The 26833-nt window shown below is 36.1% G+C and overlaps 1 protein-coding gene across 1 annotated transcript in view; it reads left to right on the forward strand.

The window, feature by feature from the left end:
• Exoc4 (exocyst complex component 4) overlaps positions 1 to 26833 on the forward strand; it is a 691471-nt gene that overhangs the window by 455238 nt on the left and 209400 nt on the right. The window contains exon 11 of the mRNA XM_013021696.1: positions 25291 to 25510. Within this exon, the coding sequence (XP_012877150.1) occupies positions 25291 to 25510 (220 nt within the window). The remainder of the gene's footprint in view (positions 1 to 25290; positions 25511 to 26833) is intronic.

Raw genomic sequence — 26833 nt, forward strand, 5'->3', positions numbered from 1 at the left:
TACAATCCTTATTAAAAGGCTATAAAGTTGTCTGCTTTGGTGGTTCAGCACGCAAACGTCTCCCTGCTTTTTGTTTGTTTTAACATGTTGACCCTCTGTTCCTTGCAACAGGAAGTTTATTAGTCTTTGTAGCCTTTGGAAATGAATATTTATAATAAGATAGCAGTGATGATTCAGTTTCCTTGTGGGGCCCTGAGGGATTTGCTTAATAATTAGGAAAAACAGAAAAAAAGCCAAATCCTGCCAGCATCTCATACTAAACTGTAGAAAGTGAGGCTATGTTCAAAGAATCAAGTGAGTACACTGAGGCCTACAGCTTACAAATGGTGCAGCCATGTTGGCATGCTGGTCTTCCAATTCCAACATCATATGTGTCTCCATTACTGTCATTTCTAACCCAAGGAAGACATGAAATTTCAAATGTACAGCTAGAATCTATGAAGAGGATACAATTAACCACATTGATTCTTAGAAGTTAGTTCTAGTTTAGCCGGGCTCCTGTGGCTCACGCCTGTAATCCTAGCTACTCAGGAGGCTGAGGTCTGAGGATCGTGATTCAAAGCCAGCCGGGGCAGGAAAGTCTATGAGACTCTTATCTCCAATAAACCACTAGAAAACCGGAAGTGGTGCTGTGGCTCAAGCGGTAGAGCGCTGGCCTTGAGCTGAAGAGCGTAGGGACAGCAGCTAAGTCCAGAGTTCAAGCCCCACAACCAACCAAAAAAAAAAGTCTAGTTTGATTTTGATGCATTAACCAACTATAATACATGTTTTTCTTTAAAATTTGACATTGGCATTATTAACAGGTTCTTTAAAACATCTCTAAGTTTATTAACCTAGAGTTTTTAGAAGCACCTTTTATATGTTGATTATTGATAGAGTAGGGAATATGAAGCCATATATTGCTTCCTTTTTAATTCTTTTTTTCCTAATTATATTGTAAATACCCAATGAATATTTACAATCCTAAGGTACTTTTATTTATGATTTTATTTTATTTATGATTTTATTTGAATTTACTGTAGACATTCAGTTAGCTAACCCTGGTTAGATTCCACTCAACTTTCCCCACAGGAAACTTCTTGTAGTCAGTATTTTATATTTTCAGTTTCTTAATGAGATTATATCTGATGAAAGAATTGTTTTACTTTTTCATGGTAACAATATTTAGATACTAGACTGAGGTTGTATTTTTCTTGGGATGAATTAACAGACATATGAGGGAAAGGGTTCTAGAAACATGGCTTGTAAGCTACTCTTCCTGATCCAGCTTTCTCAGGAAGCCTCTCAGTTCACTGAAGGGTAAACTAGATGGCTCTGCCTGTCACAGGCATGGCATTGACATAACATTGGTTAACAAGATTATTTTTAGTGATCTATTTCTTTGGTTTTATTTGGAAAACACCTGACTTCATAGATGAGCTCCTTCTCTGCTTGTGTGCCTAGGAAGCTAATGATTCAGTCAGAGGGTAATGATAGACCCTGCCATCTGTCCTCTGACTTAATAGAATGTCAGCCTATCCCAAATGGGAAGTAATTGGATTGACAGACACAAAGCCAGTTATTAGACTGTTATTATCTGATTGGGAAAAAAGCAGGCAGAGAAGCATACAACTGTAGCAAAAGTAATCTGATGGTGTCTGTTGTTGCTGAGAATGCACAGTCCTCCACATACAATACCCACACTTTGAAACCCCTGACAGGCTTAGGAACATTTGGAGTGCCTTCTCTCAGAATTTGTCTTGGTATTCTTATTACAAATCATTATAATGCAATCTAATAAAACACAGTTTGCATAAAGATGGGGCCCATTTATAAAACTGTCACCACAGTCACTCTATTAATAGAGCCATTTTAAAGATTTATTGTGAGCATATGTTACTTTTTACAGGGGGCCAGATTGAGAGCTGTAGGATTTGAACATGCAAGAATATGCTATTGGTGATAATTTTTTAAAACATAAATTGAAGCTATTCTGCCCAAGTAATATCATTAGACTCGTCCTCTTCTTTTTACTTTTCAGGTTTAATTATCAAATGAGGTACTAAAGAAAGGAATGTTGAGGTCTAGAGCAGTGTTACATAGTCATTTTTATGTTTTACTTCCAGGTAACATTGGTGGTTAGGGAGAATACAAAATGGACAAAATATAAAAAAACTGAATTTTCTGATAGAAGCCATAAAGCCATTGGCTGTGGGCAACACTAACTGGTTCAATTATAGTCTTATATTTATGCAACAAGTATCTAAAGATCAGCTGCAGTGTGCCAGGCACTTTTCTAGGTTCTAGAAATACATGAATTAACCAAAGGCCTTTCTCATGGGATTTACTTTCCAGTAAAGCAAATGGAATTTTAACTAAACAAGCAAATTTTTAGATATGGTATTGAATATGATAAGTTCTATAAAGCATAAGAAGATCAAGAAAGAAGACTGATAATCCTTCAGGAGATATTTTAAACCTTCCCTGATCATCTTAAAAAAGTGACATGCAGTCACATTGCAGTAAGACCCGGAGTCCTGGAGGAAGAGTAGTCCTGTACAGAAGGTTAGTGCTTTGAGAGGCTCAAATACAAAATATCTTTGTCAGTGTTTACTGCTAGCTTCCTTGCCTAATGGTATGCCACATTATTATCAGTTATTATTATAAATACTGGTAATATACATAAGAGTGTGTTATACATTATAAACAATATATAAATCTATGATAATAAGCTCTATGTAAGCTCTGTATGGTGCCATCATTATAAAGTCAGTCATTACAAGTCATTGATGAAATTCACTTTTGACTTTTGTTAATGGCATAACATTTATGATACTCATAGTATCTTATTGACTTAAATAGCACATTTGCATATAAATGAACCAACATTTAATTGTTGCAGGTTTTACGTACAATATAATGCTGCTGTATTTAAGGTACTATGCTTACATGCATTAGGTAACTGTAAGGCACTATTCCAAAACATTCATGATCGGTAAACTTGTAATAAGCCCTCAAGTTAGGTATTATTTCCTCATTTGCAGATTAGAAGCCTGGGTGGTCAGGAAAGTCCAATAGTTAAATGTTGGAGAGAACTAAAATGCCAGCCTAGGTCTGTCCCTAATCTCTGTACTCTCCTCTCTATTCATTATCACCCCCAAACCATACCTCTTGAGTTCTAATATGAGTGGCAGACTGCAATAAGAATCCTATGAAATATGGAAAAAATAAAAGGCATAATTTCTATGCTCAAAGAAATGAAAATAAAGTTGGAGGAATAATTTCATTAAAAAATAGCAGAGGACAGAGAAAGATGAGATAGAAACATATAGTTGCATTCCTTGGACTGTGAAAGCTAAGGAAGAGTGTGAGATTAATGTAGACTACATACAGTAAGGTTTTGAGATACTGAAGGACGGGTAGAATTTAGATATTTTATATCATAGGGTTCCAATCATATATGGATATAATTGTGATTACCTATGAAAATTACTTAGAGATAAACTATTGTCTCTCCACCTGGTAAACATAATGCAATTAGATTTCCTTCCACTTAACTCCCTTTGGTTAAGCTCCAAAGAGGTATTCTCTTTGCAAAAATAGATACTATAAAACTAAGTATCCTGGGGCTGGGAAGGTGGCTCAGTGGTAGAGTGCTTACCTTGCATGCCTGAGGCCCTGGGTTCAATTCCTCAGCACCACATAAGCAAAAAGAAAAAAGCCGGAAGTGGCGCTGTGGCTCAGGTGGTAGAGTGCTAGCTTTGAGCTGAAGAGCTGAGGGGCAGTGCCCAGGCCCAGAGTTCAGGCCCCACGACCGGACCTCCTCAACCCCCTCAAAAAAACTAAGTATCCTAAAGTACTAGGTTAAACACTCAGAGTGGCTAGATACTAATGTTATGAGAGTCATTCAAGCTGGGTCTGATGAAAGGAACTGGATTTGGGTCTCCCTGTCCTTCTCACCCTGTGACATATTTTCATTGAGTTGAATGATGGACTGAGTGCCTTCTATTTGTATTCTTTTTACCTATCTCATTAATATCATATACATATATTAAATATGGCTCTTTTGAACTCTCACTGAAATGAGAAATGTCCTGAGCGACTAGAAAAAAACATTACCAGAAATACCAAAACATTAAAAAAAAACCCTGAATTCTCATGATCATCCTGCACAAATACAGGAAAATAAGCAGATGCATATCATACTAGCCCTTGAAAACGGAGAGTGGGTGATGAAAGGCGAAGCCAGGGAACGTCTTGAGATATGGAATATCAATGTGAAAGAGATCGCGAATACAGACCCCTATGCTGGTGAAAGTAGCATTGGTAGTGAGAGAGGAATGGAAAAGGCTAGCCCCAAAACATTTGAAATAAATAATCTACGCGAAAACAATATGCAAACAAATTATAGGCCATTCATATGAACTAAACTTACTACCGTTCCACCATGTGTGATCTCATTAAAGGAAGAAGTGTACATTCAAAGGAGCCAGTTAAATACTAGTAACTTGATGTATCAGCTACCTATTGCTTTTTAGAATGAACTTTTTATTAATTTATACTTAAAGTCAAATGCCTTCCTTCCACAGGTAAAGGTGTCAGCATAGCATTATAGCTATGTAGCTATATAGAGCATTGTAGCATTCAATTAAGTAATAAATATGAAAGTGATCCAAAAATTCTGAAAACAAATTTGAAATGATTAGACTATTTTTATTATGTAGTTACCTTCCCTTGTGGATTATCTTAAAATTGCATTTAAATTAAATAAGTGAATTTACGTAGTATTTATATATTTGAAAGTAAATTCCATATATCTTTCAATACCTTCTCAATATTCTGATTCCATCTGCATTTTTATATAGCAGCTCCAAAGACTTAATCAATTGACCAAGAAGTAAAAGATTCTTCCTTATCTCTAACAATATCTCAAATAATCACCTATATAGTCTTAATGGAAGATTTACAACTCCAAGAATAAGCATTTTCCTGTTTTGTTTCAATAATATCCCTTTTATTGCCCTCATAAAACAGTATTAAGTTATAGTCACTTTATTAAGTACTATTCCTGTGCTGATTTTTTTGTAATCCTCTGATAATAAGGCTTCTTTCCTTTACCTCAAATAATGTTAAGATCAGTCGTCAGAAAGAAGTTCATTTATGGCGATCTCATGGTAATTTTCTTCTTGTTGGCTGAAAGCTAGACATTATTTACTAACTTCCTCTCATCCTCATGCTTATATTCCTTTATTGGAAAATAATGTCATATTCTTTATGAATAATCAAAAAGTTCTCCTATACCCCTGCAAAGTCATTTAATAAGAGACACACATTTGCCTTAGCAGTAATATAAATTTTTCCTGAAGGTAGAGATTTAGGAAAGTCTGTACACATTAAGTTAGGTGTGGTTTTCATAGATAGAGAGATACAAGGACAAAGTTATCTTAATCATTGGCCAGCAACAAGGAATGTATAATTCCTTCCTTAACGGAGCTATTTTTAGAGCAGACTTACCTTCTTGCTTTATGAAGAAAGTTTGTGCTAAACAGGTGCTAATAAATATGCTATGCTAAGCACTGTGGAGAACACACTGATAAATCTGTCCCATCTCCTGGATTCAGAGAGCCTAGATCTAGGAGGGGATGATGTATGTTCACCCATAGCGTGGCCTGTATAATTATTAGTGCTTCTAGCTTATCTAGTATTATTCTTAAATCCTTTTCTCTGTGGATCAGTTGTTTGGTATTTTTTATTTCCTCCACTATAAGTCACAGTAAGATCTAGCACATCAAGAGCTATCACATGCCTACATGTGAGTAAAATAAAATGAAAATATATAAAAGTTACATGCAACAACATACCATGAATCCATGTAGTATGCTCTAACACTTCCTGTCAGTTCAAGTGCTGTTTCCCAACATTGCCTTCACTCTCATATTGTCTGAGACACTTTAGTTTTATTTCATGACCACTGGCAGGCGGAGATTTGGGTTTTTGGACTCATTGCTTTAACATGAGTTCCCAAAGAACAGGTTCTTTGTTTGGTCTATTTCTCATTCTTACCGTGTAGTCATGCTTGACATGTGGTAAACAAATTAAGTGTTCTGTGAGTGAGTACGTGAATAAAGGGATACCCAAGGCTCCTCACAACTAATTTTGGGTCCAACCTGATGAATGGCCTAGCTTGCTGCAGTTTCCCTATAATCCTGACCTAAAGAAATAAGAAAAAAAAATATTGCTAGTGTCTCATCGTGTCACCTCTAGTGAGTGAATATAATAGGATAATGAATAATGCATTATCAGGAAATGATGCATACCGTCTAAGGGCAGGCAAAAACATCTACCATCCTGAACTTTTAATACATTTCATCTCAATAATGGTTTCTTTTATTCAGCATGCTACTGAGGATTTTTCTGAAACCATGACTGAAGGAATGAAATCTACCTTCAATTATTTATGGTTTAAATTAATGCAAATAAGGCTCCCTGACTTGCTGTGCTGATACTCATTAATAAATATTTCACCGGGTATTAAGAAGATTCAGATTGACTAAATGAGGCTCTTTTTTCAATATAAACAAAAGCCCTTGTGGTTTTCGCTACTGTGCAAGCCCAATTCTTCTGTCTGGCTTTCATTAAGGCAAATGAATGTTAGATGGGTGCATCAACAGAGCTATGGCTCCTGTGGGAACAGCAGTCAGCGGGGGCTCTGCAGTGAAATAATCCTCTAGTTAAACCAAATTTAATCTCATTAGCAGGGTAATTGTGCTGTGAGGGGAAGTAGCCAACCAGGTTAAAGAGAAACCCACATAGTCTAATTACTCTTTCACTTTTGTCATTGGAGAATACAGTACTGAACTGAAGCAAAAGATAGAGATTCTGCACTTGGCCTGAAAACGCTGGAGGCTCACCTCATGCCAAGTCTCTCACTCTTCCTAGGGCCTGTGCACGACACTGGTAACACGGGGCACTGGGAAATAAACACACCATACTCCAGAATCTTCTCATGTCACTTCTTTCTATGTATTCATTTAAAGTTATATTCATGACACTTCACACAGGTTTTAAAGCAGTTCAGGATACAGTGGTACAGCAAAAGATTGATGAAACTATCAAAATATGTAAAATTTAGTTAGGAAAAATATAGTTTTTCTCTACTCTTAACATCATTGAATCTAGGTCATATATTTGACATTCTTCTAAATTTGCATGCCTATTGGTTTTGCCATTTTTGTTGTTGTTGTTGTCATTGTTTGGTTTGGTTTGGTTTGGTTTAGTTTAGTTTGGTTTTGCCAGTCCTGAACTCTGGGCCTGGGTGCAGTCTCTGAGCTTCCTTTGCACAAGGCAATCACTCTACCACTTGAGCCATACTGTCACTTTGGGCCTTTTCTGGGTAGTTTATTGGAGATGAGAGTCTCATGGACTTTCTTGCCTGCACTAGCTTTGAATCATGATCTTCAGATCTCAGCCTCCTGAGTAGCTAGGCATGAGTCACCAATGCCCAGCTTGGCTTCTGCCATTTTTAAGATGAGTTATAAAATAACAAATAAACAGCTGGGCAAGGAAAATCTGTGAGACTCTTATCTCCAATTAATGACCAGAAAACCAGAAGGGACACTGTGGCATAAGTGGTAGAGCACTAGCCTTGAACTGAAGAGCTCAGAGACAGCATCCAGGCCCAGAGTTCAAGCCCCATGACCAACCAATAAAAGAGCAAATAAATAGACTTCAAGATATAGTCATGATACTTGGAGGAGTACTAGTTAATTGTGTGAGTTTCAATTTTTTCATATGTGAGATAATAATGATTATCATTGTCAAGACAGCCCCTAGTGCAGTATGTGATTCAAGTATGTAAACAAAGGCACACCATGTAGGTAGGAGATTATTTGTCCCCTTTGATTAGTTGGCATTCCTAGTGCCGAGGGCTCAAATTCTTAAGCAAAAGATTTTAGTATTAGTTGAACTAATTACTCAGATGTCTGGGAAATTTATTCTCATGTTGCAGATTGTTGCTGAGTTGGTACAGGCATGACTATTGCTAAGAATATAAAAAGACAAATAATAAAATGAATGTTCTGTGTCCATTCTGGAAAAAAGAAAAATATACTGAATACCTTTTTCCAAGAATAGCCTATTATATCACTTCCAAAACATCATATGAATGTGAACGTGAAAGACCTCTATAGTGAAAACTTTAACCAAACCTTTGACCGGAATATATGGGTAACTTTTCTATGATGTCATTGAACAGGTCATATTAGAACCTGGAACTTTGGCAGATTTTGGACCTAGTTTCACTTCACTTCTTTTTTCTTTCTTTTTTTTTTTTTTTTGTTGGTCATGGGGCCTGAACTCTGGGCCTGAGCGTTGTCCCTCAGCTCTTCAACTCAAGGCTAGCACTCTACCACTTGAGCTACAGCACCACTTCCGGTTTATTGGAGATAAGAGTCTCGGAGTTTCCTGCCTGGGCTGGCTTTGAACCACGATCTCAGATCTCAGCCTCCTGAGTAGCTAGGATTACAGGCGTGAGCCACCGGTGCCCAACTAATTTCACTTCTATATCAATGTCTCTAGTCAACTTCTAGCAGCTAAGTACCAGAAAACAATGAAATTTTAGATGTAAAGTCAATAATGTGTCTGTCTCCTTTCTGATCTTACATTACTGATTTCCACACATTGCTCCCTCTACTCTGACCTTGGACTTCAGTTATCAAATTAAAAGTAACTATGATCATATAAAACTAAAGATATTTTGATTTAGGATTTCAAAGAAAGCATTTTGCTATTGAGAAAAATACTGAAGCCTTAATAAAAACTGTATTTTTAAAAAATAAAGCAAAATACAGAAGCACAATCAAATATTTGATAAATGGGATTGCGTCAAACTTAAAAGGACATAATAAGTTAAAATGAAAGCCTATAGAACAAGAAAATATTTTTGTAAGCTAAACACCAGACAAGGGCTTAATATTCAACATATATATAGAACTCAAAAAATTAAGGCATCTAAGAACCAACAACTTAATTAATAAATGGGCAAATAACTTAAAGAGAAACTACTCACAAGAAGTAAAAATGGCCAATAAACATATGAAAAAATGCTCAACATCTCTGACTATAAAGGAAATGCAAATCAAAACAATACTGAGATTTCACCTCACCCCAGTTAGAATGGCCATTATAAAGAAACAATCAAAATATAACTGGCAAGGATTCCACTAAAAGGGGACTCAAATACACTATTAGTGGGAATGTAAGCTTGTTCAAACCATTCTGGAAAGTAGTATGGAACTTCTTCAAAAAAAAAAAAAGCGAAGATAATGAGTACAGTTCTTATCAAGCATTGTAGCCTCCTTTGTTTCCCCTTCCTATCCCTTCCCATCCTCCCCCCCCATCCCCCACCCAAGCCTCATTATCTTGCCCATGTAATTGTAACCCCTCTGTACAGTATTTTCATAATACAAATAAATAAATAAATACGTAAGTAAAGCATATGTACACATGTGTACCTTAAAAAAAAAAAAGCGAAGATAGAACTATCCTATGACCAAGCAAACCAAGTTACAGTAAAGTCACTAGGACAACCATGTTTGTTTCAACACTATCAGAATCAAGATGCCCCTCAGTGAACAAATGGATAGAGAAAATGTGGTCTATATACACAATGGAATTTTACTCATCCATTAGAAAGAATGATATCATACCATTTGTTTAAAAATGTAAATACTTGGAAAAATTATATTAATTATATTAAGCAGAGTAAGTCAGGCCCAGAGAGACAGCGGCTGCCTGTTCTCTCTCACGTGTGGTAGCTAGAATTAGCCTATAAACCCATAAGTAAACGAGGTGGGCGACACAGAAGTGTTTACAGATGTATTACTGAAATACAGTAGCCTCACCTCAAGGAAAAACTCAACTTGTGTAATTCCTTTAAAAGGCAATAAACACCAGGACACTGGTGCTGGAATTGTGGCAAGAATGCATTCTAATAATCAAAGGATGTACTAAACAGCTCAAAAAAGTAAGGGAAGGTGTGGGTAGGGTGGATGGGTGAGCATGTTGAAAAGGGAGCCACTGATACATGAACTGCTTTGTAAAATTGCAAATAATCTGTGCAACTACTTAAAGATAATATATGAAGAGGTATTAAAAAGTATGAATTCAGTGTCATAACAATTGAATATGTACATGATAATTGCAAACCTAACACTTGAGCTTATGGATACTTTTTTCGGTGGCTATACTTTCATTGTTGAGCTCATATATAAACAATTTATTACTGTAACAGCCCATTTTATCATATTGAAATTGGTGTTTGTCATATTCAATATAAACTGCATCAAAGGAAATTGGCTTGGAAATTTCGCCAATACATCTACTGGAAATTTCCAGTATGATATCTGGAAATTTTTTCACCATTTCATATAAGATAGAATGGTTTTCTGAAAAAATGTTTCATATCAAGATGTTCTTTCATATTTGTCTGATGGCAAAGCAAATATTCCTTAAATTTTCTCTGTTGTTTGAAAACAGGAAATATTGCAGAGAAATCAGGTATTATTTCAGACCTTTTTTTAATGCTAAAGCTATTTCCATAGAATTTTTTCTTGTTGTTGGTTTGTTGTTTGTTGGGTTTTTTGTTTCATTTTTTATCTCTTCCCTATTCAGATGCAGTTAGTAATAACAATCAACTCGAGTGTAAGACACTGACCAGAAGACATTAATTATTGCTTGTTTTTTAAATGTGCTAGTATTAGTGCTTTTAAACTAAGATCCTGGGCACTATACCTTAGCATTTTTGCTCAAGGCTAGCACCCTACCACCTTGAGCCATAGTTCCACTTCTGCCTTTTGGTGGTTAATTGAAGATAAGAATCTCCCAGGCTGTCCTGCCTAGCTGGCTTGGAACCAGGTTCCTGAGATCTCAGCCTATCTAAGTAGCTAGGATTAAAATTGTGAGCCACTGGTTGCAGGCAGAAAACATTAATTTTTCAACAGTTGTTGAATCTGTGGTATGTTTTAGGTATTTGTCATCATTGTAAGCCACAGAATACCAGCTCTGCAGGAATTGATAACATTGTATTTGTGATTCTTTCATATAATCAACTTTTTCTTTGGAAGTGCTGAATAGTCTATCATTTCAATGCCTTTACCATTGATACATATATCTCCAAGTTATCAGCCAGACAGACTATTCTTTTTTCTGTCTTATTCAATATACAAATATAATAATCTCTACTTTTCTATACCCCAGATTTATGAGCAGAATTTTTAAGTATGGTTTGGCCTGATAAAGGATATGAAAAGTGAATAAAATAGAATGATAAAACAAAGTCTTTAATTCATACATAACATGTAGATCTATTTAAGAAACTATCCATAGAGAAGGAAATGACACTGATGCCTCTGGAACACTGGCTGAAATATTAGCTTGGTTCACATTTGATAATACGTTGTTACTGTAAAAACCCATTTTGTCATATTGAAATGCATGGCCAAACGTGACTTTGGAAGGTGATTGTGGCTTCCAAATAGAAAAGGCTCTGTAAGAAGTGGATGCCAGGGGCTCATGCCTATAATCCTAGCTACTCAGGAGGCTGAGATCTGAGAATCACGGTTCAAAGCCAGCCCAGGCAAGAATGTTCATGAGACTCTTATCTCCAGTTACCCACCAGAAAACCGGAAGTGGCACTGAGGCTCAAGTGATAGAGTGCTAGCCTTGAGCTGGGACAGCTCCCAGGCTGAGAGTTCAAGCCCCACGACCAATCAAAAAAAAAAGTGAATTAATGAATAAGGTTCAGCCATTAGAATAATAACTTTGTGAAACTTGCTACATGATTCTTAAGATATCTTCTTCTGAGAAAATGTGAGCACTGAAGCAGACAAGGGAACCAACAATGATGTAAGAAGATAATACGGCTAAAATTAAATAATGAAGTATGTAAATAAAGATGAAAAGTTGGGATAGTTTGGTGGAACCAACCCAGATGCCACTCAGTAAATGAATGGATCAAGAAAATGTGGCATGTGTGTGTGTGTATGTCTGTGTGTGTGTGTGTGTGTGTGTATAAAATGTGGCGTATGTGTGTGTGTGTGTGTGTATATATATACACACACATACACACAAACACGCCACATTTTCTTGATCCATTCTATATATATCCATACACACACACACATATGAATTCTATGCCTCCATCAGAAAGAATGACACCACCTCATTTGTTAGGAAATGGAAAGACTTGGAAAAAATTATATTAAATCAAGTAAGCCAGACCCAAAGAACCATAGGTCCCATAGTTTCCCTTATCTGCAATAACTAGTATATGTCTAGGACAAGCAAAAGAGGTCAAAAGCTATGTATGTGTGACCATATAACCTGATGCTAAGCGAAATGAACCCCAAGATAGGGACACAAAAAGTTTTATCTTTCTTATTGTTCTTTTTAATGTACTTATAATGTACTTTGTGGGTTTTTTTTGTTTCTTTGTATGTTCTTACCCCATGGTATAACCGTGTTGTCACTGTATTTGATTCCAGTGTCCTACATCTTGTATATACATTTTTCTAATTTTGGGAGGGGAAGGGAAATAACAAAATGCTGAAATAAGAATACAGGATAACCCATTGTAACAATGAGATGTACAAGACAGTATGTTGAAAATGAACTTTACAACTTTGCAGGGGGGCGTTGGAGGGGAGGGGAGAATTGGAGAGGTGGGGAGGAAAGGCATGATAGGGGAAAAACAAAGGAGGGGGTAACAATGCTCGATAGGAAATGGACTCATTACCTTACTCATGTAACAGTAACCCCTCTGTACAGTATCTTTACAATAAAAAACTTATTTTTTAAAAAGATGAAAAGTTTAAGGAACAAGCTGTATATAATGATTATTCTCTATGACATGTTAAAAATTGTTGATTAGGGTACCATTTCACCTTCTTCAGCCCTTCTTATTAAGGTTAGCAGTTAAACAAGGAAGGGTAGACACAAGAGTATGGGTGACAGAAGCTCCATTCAGAAACCAGGTTAGTCACCAAATAGGCTCATTAGAGATAATTCAAACTGAGCTTCTGAAAGCATTCATTTATTAAACATAATGAAATCTGCTCAGTAGAGGAACAGTGAAGAAGAAAACCAAGTAACCGGTTATCTCTTCCAGGGAACATACACTGTAATTTTATCCAACAGATGTACACATTATGTTTTTGACACTTGAATTCTTCTGGTCTTTGACTTTTTTAACTGATGCATGAGTAGCACTCAACTTGAACCAGATTCTCTGAATTTCACATTAGAGAGAGGGACTAGGTTTTAATTTGCTGATAATTTATCTTTGAAATGCCTCATTTGGACACACTTTAACATCATGTATGCATCATCTAATTTACAACCTCCTTTTTTTAACCACTTTCATTCTTTTATCATCTTTTTGTCCAACCATATTTATGCATTAAAACGTAACCTGAAATTTGTCCATTATAACCCATTTGAAAATTTGGCCTTTTAATGAACAAATATCAGTTACCATAGTAAGTTAATATTTACATTTACTAAAATACTACATCCACCTTCTTGATATAGTATTAGGTGCTTCAAAAATGAATCAAAAACATAAAACACAGGAGATTGGTTCTGCTATGAGAAGAATATAGGAAAATAACTAATGCTATGATGTAATGAATTAAAGTAGTGTGATGGTCAGGGAAAATTTTACAAAGCATGTTAGCTTTGAACTGGTCCTTGAAAGGAAGATTATAGTGAAAATGGTAATTTTTCTAATCTCTGGTCTAGCTTATTACATGCTATAGTTTAGAAAGTTAAGGCTGCACTAGAAGTAGACCTCATAGACTGCATGAAAAAAAATAATGGGATATTTTTTCTTACACTTTGGGGTGTACACAGAAAGCAACGTTTGTTGGTGAATACACAGAAAACTAAGTGAAATAACACTATACTTATTTCTTGGGTACCTAGTAGGTAGCTTAAATTTTCAATGAATAAAACCTGTTCTCTCCTTCTAAGAAGTTTTAAAACTGGTAGTCCATTGACTCATCATAACCGTGTGCTGTGGAAGAAGGTAGCGAAGTGGTCAGTGACAAGGGCCTTCAGCCACACAGAAGTAACATTTCATCTAAAAGCGTAGCTGCTTTGGGACACAGTATGGTCATGGATCAGGTAGAGGGAGAATGATCTAGTTAAGGGGTTGAACATGCTTGGAGGCAAAAGAAAGCTTATTTACAAATATACAAGCACTTCTGTATTCTGTGTTTCAGTGAGATTGATATGGGAGCTGTCTGTTCCACAAATTGAAAGAAGCAGGAACTAAAACTAGGAAAACCAGATATTAGATTAGGGAAGCCTAGGAAAAAAATAACCTTATAGTAAGTTCTGTCACTTCCTCTGCCTTATCTCATTTAATAAGAACTTGATGAGGTGTGAATGTTAGAAATGGGGAACACATAAGTGTTTGCCTGGACTCCAGCATTGAGCTAATCCAGTTGGCCCCATTCATGTCATATTCTATGTGAATAATAGCCCAAGGGGCAAGATTTATTCACTGGATGCTTTTGCACCTACAGTAATGTGTACCATACAATGTACCCCATAAAGCACATTCCATAAATATTCCCTAAATGTGGAAAGATAGGAGCAAAATTAATGTATGAATGAACTAAAGTTTTTGTCAAAAGGTGTCTCTAGGTCTGGAAGTTTGAAAAAATGGAAAAGTTACTTAAGAGGTTGAGCCCCAAAAACAGAGAACACAGGAGAGAATTAAAATCCCAGTAGTACAGTGAAGCATCTGTGCTGGGCAAAATTTGAATTATCAGAAGGACATTCTAGTTGCAAATATCTGAACAAATGATTGAAAACACAAGTTAGGAACAAATAGGCATGACTGGATATAAGAACTATTACATTTCAATAATGTACTCTTAGATGTATTGAAATGTATGTATTTAACATGTATCATGGCTCTCTCCATCTATGTAAGATCTCACTATATCACATATTTTAGTGTTTTATCATGGAATTACATAAGACGAGAGTGGTGGGCAGAGTAGGGTAATACCAGTATGATCTCCGGAGCCATATGTTAGCCATATCCTAGCTGTGTGACCTTGGGAAATAACTGGATCTTTCTAGGCCTTTCTTTTTTCTTCCAGATGGAAGTTAAAATACTACTTAATTTCATACATTTGTAAAGAAAACATGATGATTACTTATGCTCACATATAATAAGAACAGTGTAAGTGTTGCTGTTAATATGACTGCTATTTTTTTTATTTGCTTGGAATCCTCGTCTGTAAAATGAAGTAATAGTGCAGTCCTCATATAGCATGTGTGGAAATTACAGTTCTTTGAGCAGGGCATGGGATGTACTGCATAGGTGTTAATACAGCTCCTACTGACCTATCAGCAAGGAGACTATTGGCTAGATTCCTCCATGTCTTGTATTAATTAGAATATCTAAAAGCCAATCTGATGTGTAGACATAAGATAGGGTAGATTTAATACATTACACCTCCAGAAGATATGATTAAATTGATGTTATCTTTACCTTTACATTATTTTCTATTTTACTCTTAAGGATTTTCTTGCTTGGGCTGGCATTGAATCACAATTCTCAGATCTCAGCCACCTGAGTAGCTAGGTTTAGTGTGTGAGCCACCTACACCTGACAAGACTCTTATCGCTAATAAACCAATCAGAAAACTGGAAGTGGTGCTGTGGTTCAAGTGGTACTCTCCTTGAGCTGAAGAGCTGAGGGACAGTGCCCAGACCCAGAGTTCAAGCCCCACCACCGACAAAAAAAAAAGAAAGAAAGAAAAGAAAAGATTGCTTGATATTGAGGGTTAGAGTTTAAGTCACTTCAATTTCCAAATTATATGCTTAAAAAATTTAGCAGCTGTCATTTTAAAGAGGCTTACTTCATTTTTACCTGAAGTGCTTTTGAGTCTGGAGGGAGCACTTATCTGTAGTCACAAATCACTTGCAATATACTCATGGAAAGACTTTTAAAAGTTAAATTTGTTTGTAAGCCTGCAGAGCCCAAATTTTGTAGATAATATTCTTTTCTCCTGTTACTTAATGATTTTTTTGTTTTGTTGTTTTTTTTTTTTTACTTCTTTTCTCCTGTAGTCCTAAGCATGAATTGCGCTCATTACAAGTAAGAGCACCCAAATCCCTGTTTATTTCATTAGTTCAGAAGATTGTCTCCTAGGGGCATGGGCTGAGGATATGATTGGACTCTACAATGATGAGCTTATTTTGCACTTTTACCCAGAAAATCTTTCTATACAAAAGGAACAGATAGTAGTTAGACTCAGCATGAACAATTACAGTCTATTTGGGGAGAGCCTCTTTCTGATGTGCCATTGGCTTACTCCCATGAATTAAGAGGCAAATGTGCTCCAAAGTGCATTAACCTTTATGGATTTTTCTTCGGTTTTCATGTTCTACTGATTTATGGTCTTAAATATGCCTGTTGCTGCTGTTTCCGAATGATTCCTTTGTAAATCATTTCTAAACGATCTTTTTCCACTCCCATAATACAAGTAAGTTGAATATATCTCAAATCAATTCCTCTTAGGTTTCTCTCCTTTTTTCAATTTGCTCTATGCCTTTAAATGTCATTCTGAGAGCAATTGCATAATTAGCACACATCTTAAAAGAATGTTACTGGGATATGCTGGTGATTTCTTTCTGCCAGCTGAGTTGTTTTGGACCTTTGCTGGATTCTGAAGTCCCATTTCCCAGGCTGGTTGCAATCTTTTATACAAAGATAGGCCCGTGTCTGGGAGGAAATTCTGAGTGTTAAGTTAATATGTGAGTATGTATCTATACATACAAATATATATGTCTACACATATATGTGTATAGATACATACAAATCAAATATGCTAAGGATCTCAAATATAGTGTTAAAAAATTCACTATGAATTACTATCTGTCTTCATTCAAATAAATAAAGATCACAGCTCCCATTGTACCTTCTACAATATAGCAATATAGTAGAGGACCTTTGTGTTCAAGGATAATTCCAGCTGGCAACAGCCACAATTTTTTATTGAGATGAAATGGGAAAAATGGAGCTTTATGATCAAATAGAATATGTGCTAAGGAGGCTGGCTAAAGCAAGGGGTCTGAGACATTCAAGTGAAATTTAAATTAGCTTATAATTTCCCTGGATAACAATTACATCGAGATAAAATTTTTGAAAATACCAGGTGAAATGTAGATATGCATGCTCATTCATGCATCCAAAGGTACATGCCTTATTGCAAGAAATGAAAATTTTTAAAAAGACAGGTACTGTATATGGGTAAACTTTTAAAGGCCCCCTGTTGATAATCTGAAAAGAAAACCACTGGTTAAATTTGTACAAATAGTAATATTAAAACTTAGGAAATTAAATCCATGCTTTTAACATTTGAATGTGATGAGATTTGCTTGGTGTTCTCATTATTTGCATAGTTGGGTTTATCTACTTTGTAGTCTTACATTTAGGAGGCTGAATTGGATAATGTGTTCTTCACAACCCTTAATTAGATGTTCTACATACTGCATTATATAGATCCTTTCTTTGATTTTCATTGTCTCCTTTTCCACATGCACAGATGTACCTGTACTCTGCATTTGTCTGCTCATCCTGTACCCGGCTAGGAAATCCCCAGTGTGAGTGCACTTCTTGAGATGAGATAATACTCTTTCTGACAGGGTTCCATCTGTGTTGAGTTTAACTTTGAAGTGAAGTACTTTCTTTCCTAATGAGACACTTTTTCACTGTTAAAAATTCTGTGATTTCTTACTTCCATGTTGTTGATTAGGAGCCTTGTTGGTAGGGGAAAAAATAGGCTTTTTGATAAATCTATTCTATACCCTTATCTCTCCCTCCACCCGACCCCACCTCCATTCACCAAATCATTAAAAATAAATGCTAGGTGAAAGACCTTTGGCACCCTTGCCTTGAAAAGGTTGGAGTTATGTGCAACACTTTATCTTATGGGAACTAGTTCAAGAGAAGCAAAATGAAGATTGTCATTGTAGTTTTGTCTATAATAAATTTGGAAGCTTCATTAATGTTCCCCAATAGAATATTGGTTTAAGAATGTGTTCATTAAAGGAAATTTTCAATGTTGTGTGAAAGAGCAGGGGAAAATAAATGTAACAGGAACAATCATATTACACACACACACACACACACACACACACACACACACACAAAACAATATGAAAGTCTGGGAAAAAACAGAACACTTTCAAAAAGAGGTACCATTTAACATTGTCATGATGGAGGCAAGGGGTGATTTTTTTTCTGTCTCCTTCCCAGTTGTTCATTTGGATCTCAGATGTAAATAAATATTACACCAGTAGGTCACATTATAGCTCCTGCAACTAGGAGTCGAGATTAAAGACATGTCAGTTGTTTTGTTCAATACCTGCCCTCTTGTAGTACTGAGGATGCAGCAGGGAGCAATTTATACTTGGCCTCTGCCCAGACTGGAATTTGCTCATTCCTGAATCTGTTTGTTACTAAAACTTTCAAAGTGTTAATCTACTGGTCTGAATTAATGGCTATAGGTGGAATTTGGGAAAGTAAAAGAGCAAGGTGAAAAAAATGATGAAACCTGTCCTGCTTGCCTCTAATCTCCAGCCTTATCAAGTCTAATAAATGATACTAATAGTAATTGCTATAAAAATAGCAGCAGCTGCTGGGTGCTAGTGGTTCACACCTGCAATCCTAGCTACTCAGAAGGCTGAGATCTGAGGGTTGTGGTTCAAAACCAGCTTAGGGCAATATCTAGTATGAGTCAAGCAGGAAAGGTCAGAAAATGTGATGTTAGGAAAATGAACCCTTAGATATGTATTTAAATGTTTTTTCTTTCATGCATTTGTTTCTAACTCATTTATAAGATTATTTCTTTGTAGCTTTGTATGTCCCTCCTCCACAGTATAACCCCTGCTTTCACTATATTTGATGTCGGTATAATTTTTGAAGGAGATGGGGAAAAACAAGTCATTTAAGGATACAGGTGGACCCGATGCAACTATGAGAAGTACAAGTTGTCATGTCAAAAACGAACTTTACAACTTTGGTGGGGGAGGGGAGGGGATTGGGTGGTGCAGTGGCTCAAGTGGTAACATGCTAGCCTTGAGCACAAAGGACTCAGGACATCGCCCAGGCCCAGAATTCAAGGCCCGGGACTGGCAAAAAAAAAAGAAAAGAATACAGCAGCAGCCACATTTACTTCATCAGCTAACTCTATGTCAGTCTGTTCTGAGTGTTTCGTTTATATTTCCTCACTTAATCATGAGAACAATGGTGTGAATTAGATGCTGTATGTACAGCATGATGTAGACCCATTTCCCATACACACTTGAGGTGAGAGGGCCTGCCCAGGTCCATGTGTTCTAGCTCAAAGCTCTGAGTCCTGAGTGCTCTGAATGACCACTCTGCTTCCCTAAGTCGTTCCCCCTTCCTCGTGACAATGAGGGATATTCACTTCCCAGCTGGCCAGGAATGTCCTTTTACTGTGTCCTTCCTGCCCCCAACAAAGGGAACTTAGCCAATTCAGTAAATGGCTTCTAACTTTAAAGGGGATGGGGGGAATCAGTACTGGGGTTGAACTCAGAGCTTTTCACTTGCTACGCCATGCCTCCGGCTCTTTCTGCTGTCATTATTGTTCAAATAGGGTCTGGTGCTTCCTGCTTAGGCATCCTGGGACTGTGACTTCCATATAGCTAGAATTACAGGTATGCACTACCATACCTAGATTTTGAGAAAGGGGTCTTCCTTTTTGTCCAGGCTGGCCTCAAACTATGACTTGCCTGACTGGTTGGGATTGTCATCAACCACCATATCCAGAGCTCATTTTTTTCATATATATATATATTTTTTTAATTCTAAAGACACTGTACAGAGGGGTTACATTTACATGAGTAAGGAAATGAGTACATTTCCTATCGAGCATTGTTGCCCCCGGCTTTGTTTTTCCCCTACCAGCCCTTCCCTTCCCATCTCCCCATCTCCCTCCTACCCCCCAACCCGAAGTCGTACAGTTTGTTTTCAACATAGTGTCTTATACATCTCATTATTACAATGGGTCTAACTCTATCCTTGTTTCAGCATTTTGTTATTTCTCTTCCCCTCCCCAAGTTAGAAAAATGTATATACAAGATGCGGGGCACCGGAATCAGAAAGCAATATGGAGGTTCCTCAAAAGACTTCACATAGAGCTCCCTTATGACCCAGCAATCCCACTTTTGGGCATTTACCCAAACGATCACAAACAAGGCCACACTAAAGCTACCAGCACAACTATGTTTATTGCAGCATTATTCACCATACCTAAAATATGGAACCAACCCAGATGCCCCTCAGTAGATGAACAGATTAAGAAAATGTGATATATATATGTGTGTGTGTGTGTGTGTATATATATATATATATATGAATTCTATGCCTCCATCAGAAATAATGACATCGCCCCATTTGTTAGGAAATGAAAAGAATTGGAAAAAAATTATATTAAGTGAAGTAAGCCAGACCCAAAGAAACATAGGTCCCATGGTTTCCCTTATTTACAATAACTAGAATATGTCTAGGATAATCTTACCAGACAAGCAGAAAAGATCAAAAGCTATGTACATATGACCATACAAGATGATGCTAAGCAAAATGAACCCCAAGATAGGGACACAAGAGGTTTTATCTTTGTTGCTGTTTTTTTTAAATGTACTTACAATGTTCTATTTGATTTTTTTGTTTCTTTTGTATGATCTTCCCAGAGCTTATCTTTTTATTGTGTTTGTTATTTTTATTGATTAAAAAATCCTATGTATTTATGATGTATATCATTGTGTTTTCAAATACGCATACATTTTGGATTGGCTAATTGAGTTAATTATTATACATCCTTATCATTCACGTGTTAAGCATATTTTGTGATAAGAATACTTAAAATCTGCACACTGTGATTACCAGTTATACAAAATATTCTTAACTATAATAGCCAGGATTACGGTATATAGAGCTCTTGAGTTTGTTTCTTCTGTGTAAAGGGATTTTGGATCTTTTGACCCTCCTCCCTAGTAACCACAGTTCTACCTGATTTTGACTAGAGAAGGGATAGAGAAGACAGCCCTCATTTTTCTCTTTCATCCTCCACCTACATGTTATATGCTTTCTGCACTATGGGGTCCCTTGCAGCTCTGAAAGCAGGTTTGGAAACATGTTGAATAGGTCCCCTCCAGTTAGAGATGACAACATCAGCGCAAGTCAGTCATTGGAGACAGATGTGTGTGCTGTAGGGAATGAATGATTTGTATGTGACAGAAATCTCCCCTCTGCCAATGCCACTTGCAGTGACTTCATGTTTTATGGGCACCAAACACAAATTCAGGATTAGAAAGAAAATAGAGATAATTTAGAGACTTTTGTCACTGTTTAGGAACTAGCTGATTAAATTTTTTTTTAAATCTTGTTGTGATACATGTTAAAGATTTTTGAGACTGTGAGAAATTTTTCTGCTCTGAAAACTTTTTCTAAATCTAAGAAAGTGCATAGGGATTCAGAGTCATGAGTCTCATAATATTGAAATAGTGAGAGGGATTGCTGCGTTTGTTCATTACCCAATTAGTAATAGTTTTGTTTTGGAGGCTTGTCATGGACAGGATTCACCTGGTGGGAGTTTCTCTAGTTGAGATCAAAAAGGTTCAGCATGGCAGGATGAAGGATTTCAGGGCCTTGAAATTCCTGGGTGAGGTTCATTATCTGCTTTTAATTTTCCCACTTTTCCTGCCTTCCATTTATCCTTTCCTTAAAGGCTCATGAGATCTTGCTTTTTTCTTCCTTTTCCATGTTAATAACATCAGTTAAGATGCCATTTTTCTTTCTCTACTTAATTGACACTTTCTTTTCCTGTTTTGTTTTCTTCATTTTGATAAACTTGCATGAACACCACTATACCACCCTTTTCTACACACCCCTTCGTACACACGCCAAGATTAAAAATGAATGTTTACAGTAGAAACTATGTTAAGAATGAACTATACAACTTGTATGTGGGAAAAGGAGGGAAAAACTGAGAGAACAGAGGAAGGGGTGACATTGTCCAAAAACAAATATGCCCACCATTTCTGTGTTTCCCCTTTCACGGACATGGTGGGATAAAGGCCGAACAAATGCACCTGTGATACTCACTAGATACTGTGTTGAAATGAACTTTACAACTTGTTGGGAATGGGGTTGGGAGAGAAAAACTGGGAGAAAAATGAATTCATTACCTGACTTGTGAAACAGTAATCTCTATATATCACCTTTATAATAACAAAAAATTCAAAAAAAGAAACCATTTACTGGGGGAAAATGGAGTATTTAACTGGGTGTATAAAAATTATGTGCAATATATTGATTTATTAAATAAACTATGAGGTTAAGCAACTAAGGGAAGTGTATGCCAAATCTTAAAGGCGGTCTAATTTGAAAACAATTTATAAAATATAGTCTTCCATAATTTTAAATTTTTCTAATTTAATTTTAATCAAGTACTTAATACATAGCTATTAACAATCAAATGATGATTAAAAGTTATCACTGAAAAGTTGAATTCCCACTTTTTTCTCAGATTCACTCCCACCCCTGCTTTTCATAGAAGAGAAAGAACTCCCTTGGGTGTCTTTATATTAAGTAAATAAGTGAGAAGATATACAGAAGTTATTGTAGTAAATACTAATACATAGTGACCTGTACGTTATCTTTTTTCCATAAACACTATATTCTGGAAGTATTTTCACATTAGTACTTGGAAAATTGTCCCATTTGATGGTTATTCAGAGTTGTAGCTTACTACAATTTATTTTGGTTTTGCCTGATTAAGACTTTGAGTTCTTTCAAGTCTTTTACCATAAAAATAATGATGAAATGATCTATGTACTCTATAGATAGATTATCTCAGCCATCGTTAGATCTACTGTAACTGCCAGAAGAATTTCCCAGAAGTGTTATCTCTGGTTCAGAAGTAAATGCCTTTATAATGTTGAATAATAATTATGGCATCTGCCCTTGGTAAGAGTTGCATTATTTTTTACTCCCATCAGTCATATATGAGAATGTCTCTTTCACACAAAGTATGATTCAGAATTCTCAAATTCGGCCAATTACGGAGGTCTAACATTTGTTATGGTACTTATTTATTTTGTTCTTTTATTTATACTTATTTATTTTGTTATTTTATTCTTTTTATAAAATTGGAACTTTTGTGTATTTAATAGCCATTGTATTTTGTTATTTACTATGTGATGTTTTTATGGCCTTTGATCATTTTTCTAACTTTCTTGTTGGGTCTTTCCTCTTGATCTCTAGCCATCCTCTATGATTTAAGTTGGAAACATATCTACCCAATTAACTGTTCATCCTTTGTCTTCATTTCATTTCATTTCCTCTTTAAAACAAGATAAAAGTAAAGGCAGCTCACTTTATGTAGCTTTATGGAAGTGACTGTGCATGCGAAAACCATATAATGTCTTAACAACAGAGAAAATTGTCATTGTTTTGAAACTTCTACAAATTAGTCAAATATATAGAAATGAAATTAAGGAAACTAAGTAAGTTCACTATAATATTAGAAACATTGAGAATTTGTCTATTTATTTTTAAGAATCTTATTAAAAATAGTTTGAACAGTGAGTGCATACTGTCTTGCTTCTGCACATAGTACAATGCAGCCCGAACATTTATTCTAGGCCATAGCAAACTGCCATATTTCTGTATTGGATCAGTATTTTATTCTTCCTTTTTTCCTTGTGAAATCTCTAAGAAATCCTTTAATGTGAAGTTTTGTGCCCAAATCACTCTCTGCATACTATCTCTTCTTCACCTTCCTCCCTTCTTCATAAGCACTTTCTTCATTTATGCTGAGAATTTGCCTTTGGCTACATATTTCTCTCAAATAGCAGCCTTGTCCATTGCCAGAGTCTTGTATTTCTTCTCTAGTTCAGTTGCAGTGTTTCACATTCAGTTTTGTTTTTGTCTTAGCCAGTTCCTTCTCTGTTGTCCATGTTTCTAAAACACAGAGGCAAGAAGAGACATGGGAGACAAGAAGACCCCACAGCCACAAACTGAATAGCAACTGAACAGTTTCTGATAGACATGGACAAAGTAATGTTACTGGCTATCAGTCAAGATGTGCACCAGTTACTTGCTTAGAGAAGAACTAATCGTGGTACTTTCTACTTTATGCAGTTATTCAGTTAATATACTATGGTAACTATCTGTGACTCTATGGGATTTAAACCATGTTGTTGGGCAAATGATGCTCTGTACTAAAACTGTGGTGAGTTAAATTCCTGAATATCAAACCACACAAAGTAGGAACAGTCCCTATTTAAAAAAAAAAAGTTAAAACAAAACACCTACACACTCATTTCTGAGACTCATAAATTTTTGCTATATACTTTAATTGATTTGGTACAAATGTTACAAATAAAGTTGATATTCTCCTTTGTTCCCTAACTCAAGTCCCATTCCCTTTCTTCATCTGCAGACCCAGCATCATTATGAATTTAAAGCGTATCTACCATTCTTTTTCCCTTCCCTTTCTATCTCCCCCATACCTCTCCCTCCATGCTCCCTCCCTCCTCCTCTTCCCCAACTTCCCTCTCTATTTAAATGTATACTTGTGAATGTTTCGATGAGAAATATACATATTATTTTTACCACAATTTTATTTTTTGGTTATTACCCTTTTTTTCTTTGCCTCTTGCACTCTTTTCCTTTTATTTTTTATTTATTTGTATTTGAGTTAACATGTATTTGTAATATGTAGGGGTTTCTTTGTGACATTTCTATACATGTACCCAGTATACTTTGAACAAGTTTACATCCTTCACTATATTCCCATCCTTCTCTCTTTCTACTTCCCTTTTCAAACAGCATTTGATATATTTCATTATGCTGTATTTATATATACATGTTACATATATGTACATATGTATGTATATGTATATGTTATGTGACATTCTTCTATCCTCTTTACCTCTCTTATATCCCCCTTTTCTACCACCACCTTTCTATTCATCGTATATATGTCCTTCTTGAAGTACTAAAATTAATTAATTTCTTTATTTCTCCTCAAGGTTAGAAATCATGCTGTTCTATTTCATCCCATTTCTATTTACTTAGTAGATTATTTTTAAAGTAGATTATTATTATTATATATAAATGGGCTGGTGATCTTACTCTCTCCATGAGAATAGCCATGGATATTCTGAAATATTTAACTATCTTTTCACTCTGTCTTCTAGATTCATTCAAGAGATTGAGCACGCCTTGGGACTTGGCCCAACCAAACAGTGTCCTCTTCGAGAGTTTCTCACCATGTACATCAAAAACATCTTCCTCAATCAAGTCTTGGCTGAGATCGACAAGGAGATTGAAGGGGTCACTAAAACATCTGACCCCCTGAAGATCCTAGCTAATGCAGATACCATGAAGGTGCTGGGGGTACAGCGGCCTCTCCTACAGGTAATAAGACACTACAGCGTACTATTTTTGTCAGCATTTTTTATTGACTTGGCAAGACTCATTTGTTAACAAAAGTACAATTACCATCTGTATCCATATTCATCAGGGACAAAACAAGAAGAAAGAAATTACATAGACACTAGGGAAATTCGGTCTAATATAATTGGATAATGGAAATTCCTTACAATCTTTAAGGAAGAAAATAAAAGGTTAACTTTGAATATGGGAGATGGTGAGTCTCATTAACATGCAAGCCAGGCTTCATTGTTGGCCTAGAATATGTCCTTGACAGGAAAAATTCTTACATGGGTAAATGTATAACAGAGTAAGAAGGATTAACAGAAAGGAAATGAGTTACTTTATCTAACCTCAATTAGCAGTAGGAAACCCTCTATGCCTTTTGAGGGCAGACTTCCTGTAAATAACTTGACTAGCTCACAGAAAATAGGAATTAATACACTGGTTTTTAAAAGATTGTTTAATTCAAGTCTTGATCTTGTTAATATTGAACATTTTTACTTCTACCCTCTAAAGAAGTAGTTTTTATGCTATAGAAATAAAATTGTTAGTAGGCATTGTTGATTAACAGGTTTGCTGTATATATTTCATATACTTTTCAACTAATATTTGGACATAAACTTAAAACTTAAAGGAAATTAGAATAAGTGCAAATTATGGGTCTACATTATTACATTGTAACTTAATCTTTGTAGTATTTCTTTAAAGGAACAATGGGCACTAAACCACATGTTTATGTAAGTTGGGCAGTATGAGAATACTCAAGGGCAGAAGGTATGAGCTCTTCAAAAGAAGCTGTATAATGGAAAAGAATTATACTTGCTTCATTTACATGCCTTCAGTTGTCTTTCTCTGCCCTTCTCTGTGTCTTCCTTGATTTTTCCTTCTGTGTACGTTATAGATCTACTTAAGTATCATAGTTATGAGTATTCTTTTTATCTTATGACCCAAACTCATCTGTGATAGTAAGAAAATTGAATGCATATATCTCATGTCAGAAGATACTTGTGTGAGTTATCTGGGACTGAATTAGATATGAGGACTCTGTCCTGGGTCTGGAGTGCAAATGTGGGGAAATGGCATTGGCATCCATTTGCTCCTTCTACTGGATCACTGTTCACTGGCTCTTGACAAGGCTAGGATCTTTTCTCTGAGTCTTAGTTGCAGTATCAACTCCATTGGAAGTTTTTTCTTTTTTTTTTGGGGGGGGGGTCCAGTCGTGGGGCCTGAACTCTGGGCCTGGGCGCTGTCCCTCAGCTCTTCAGCTCAAGGCTAGTGCTCTACCACTTGAGCCACAGCGCCACT

This window comes from Dipodomys ordii, unplaced genomic scaffold (assembly GCF_000151885.1).
Source record: "Dipodomys ordii isolate 6190 unplaced genomic scaffold, Dord_2.0 Scaffold56, whole genome shotgun sequence".
Lineage (NCBI taxonomy): Eukaryota > Metazoa > Chordata > Mammalia > Rodentia > Heteromyidae > Dipodomys > Dipodomys ordii.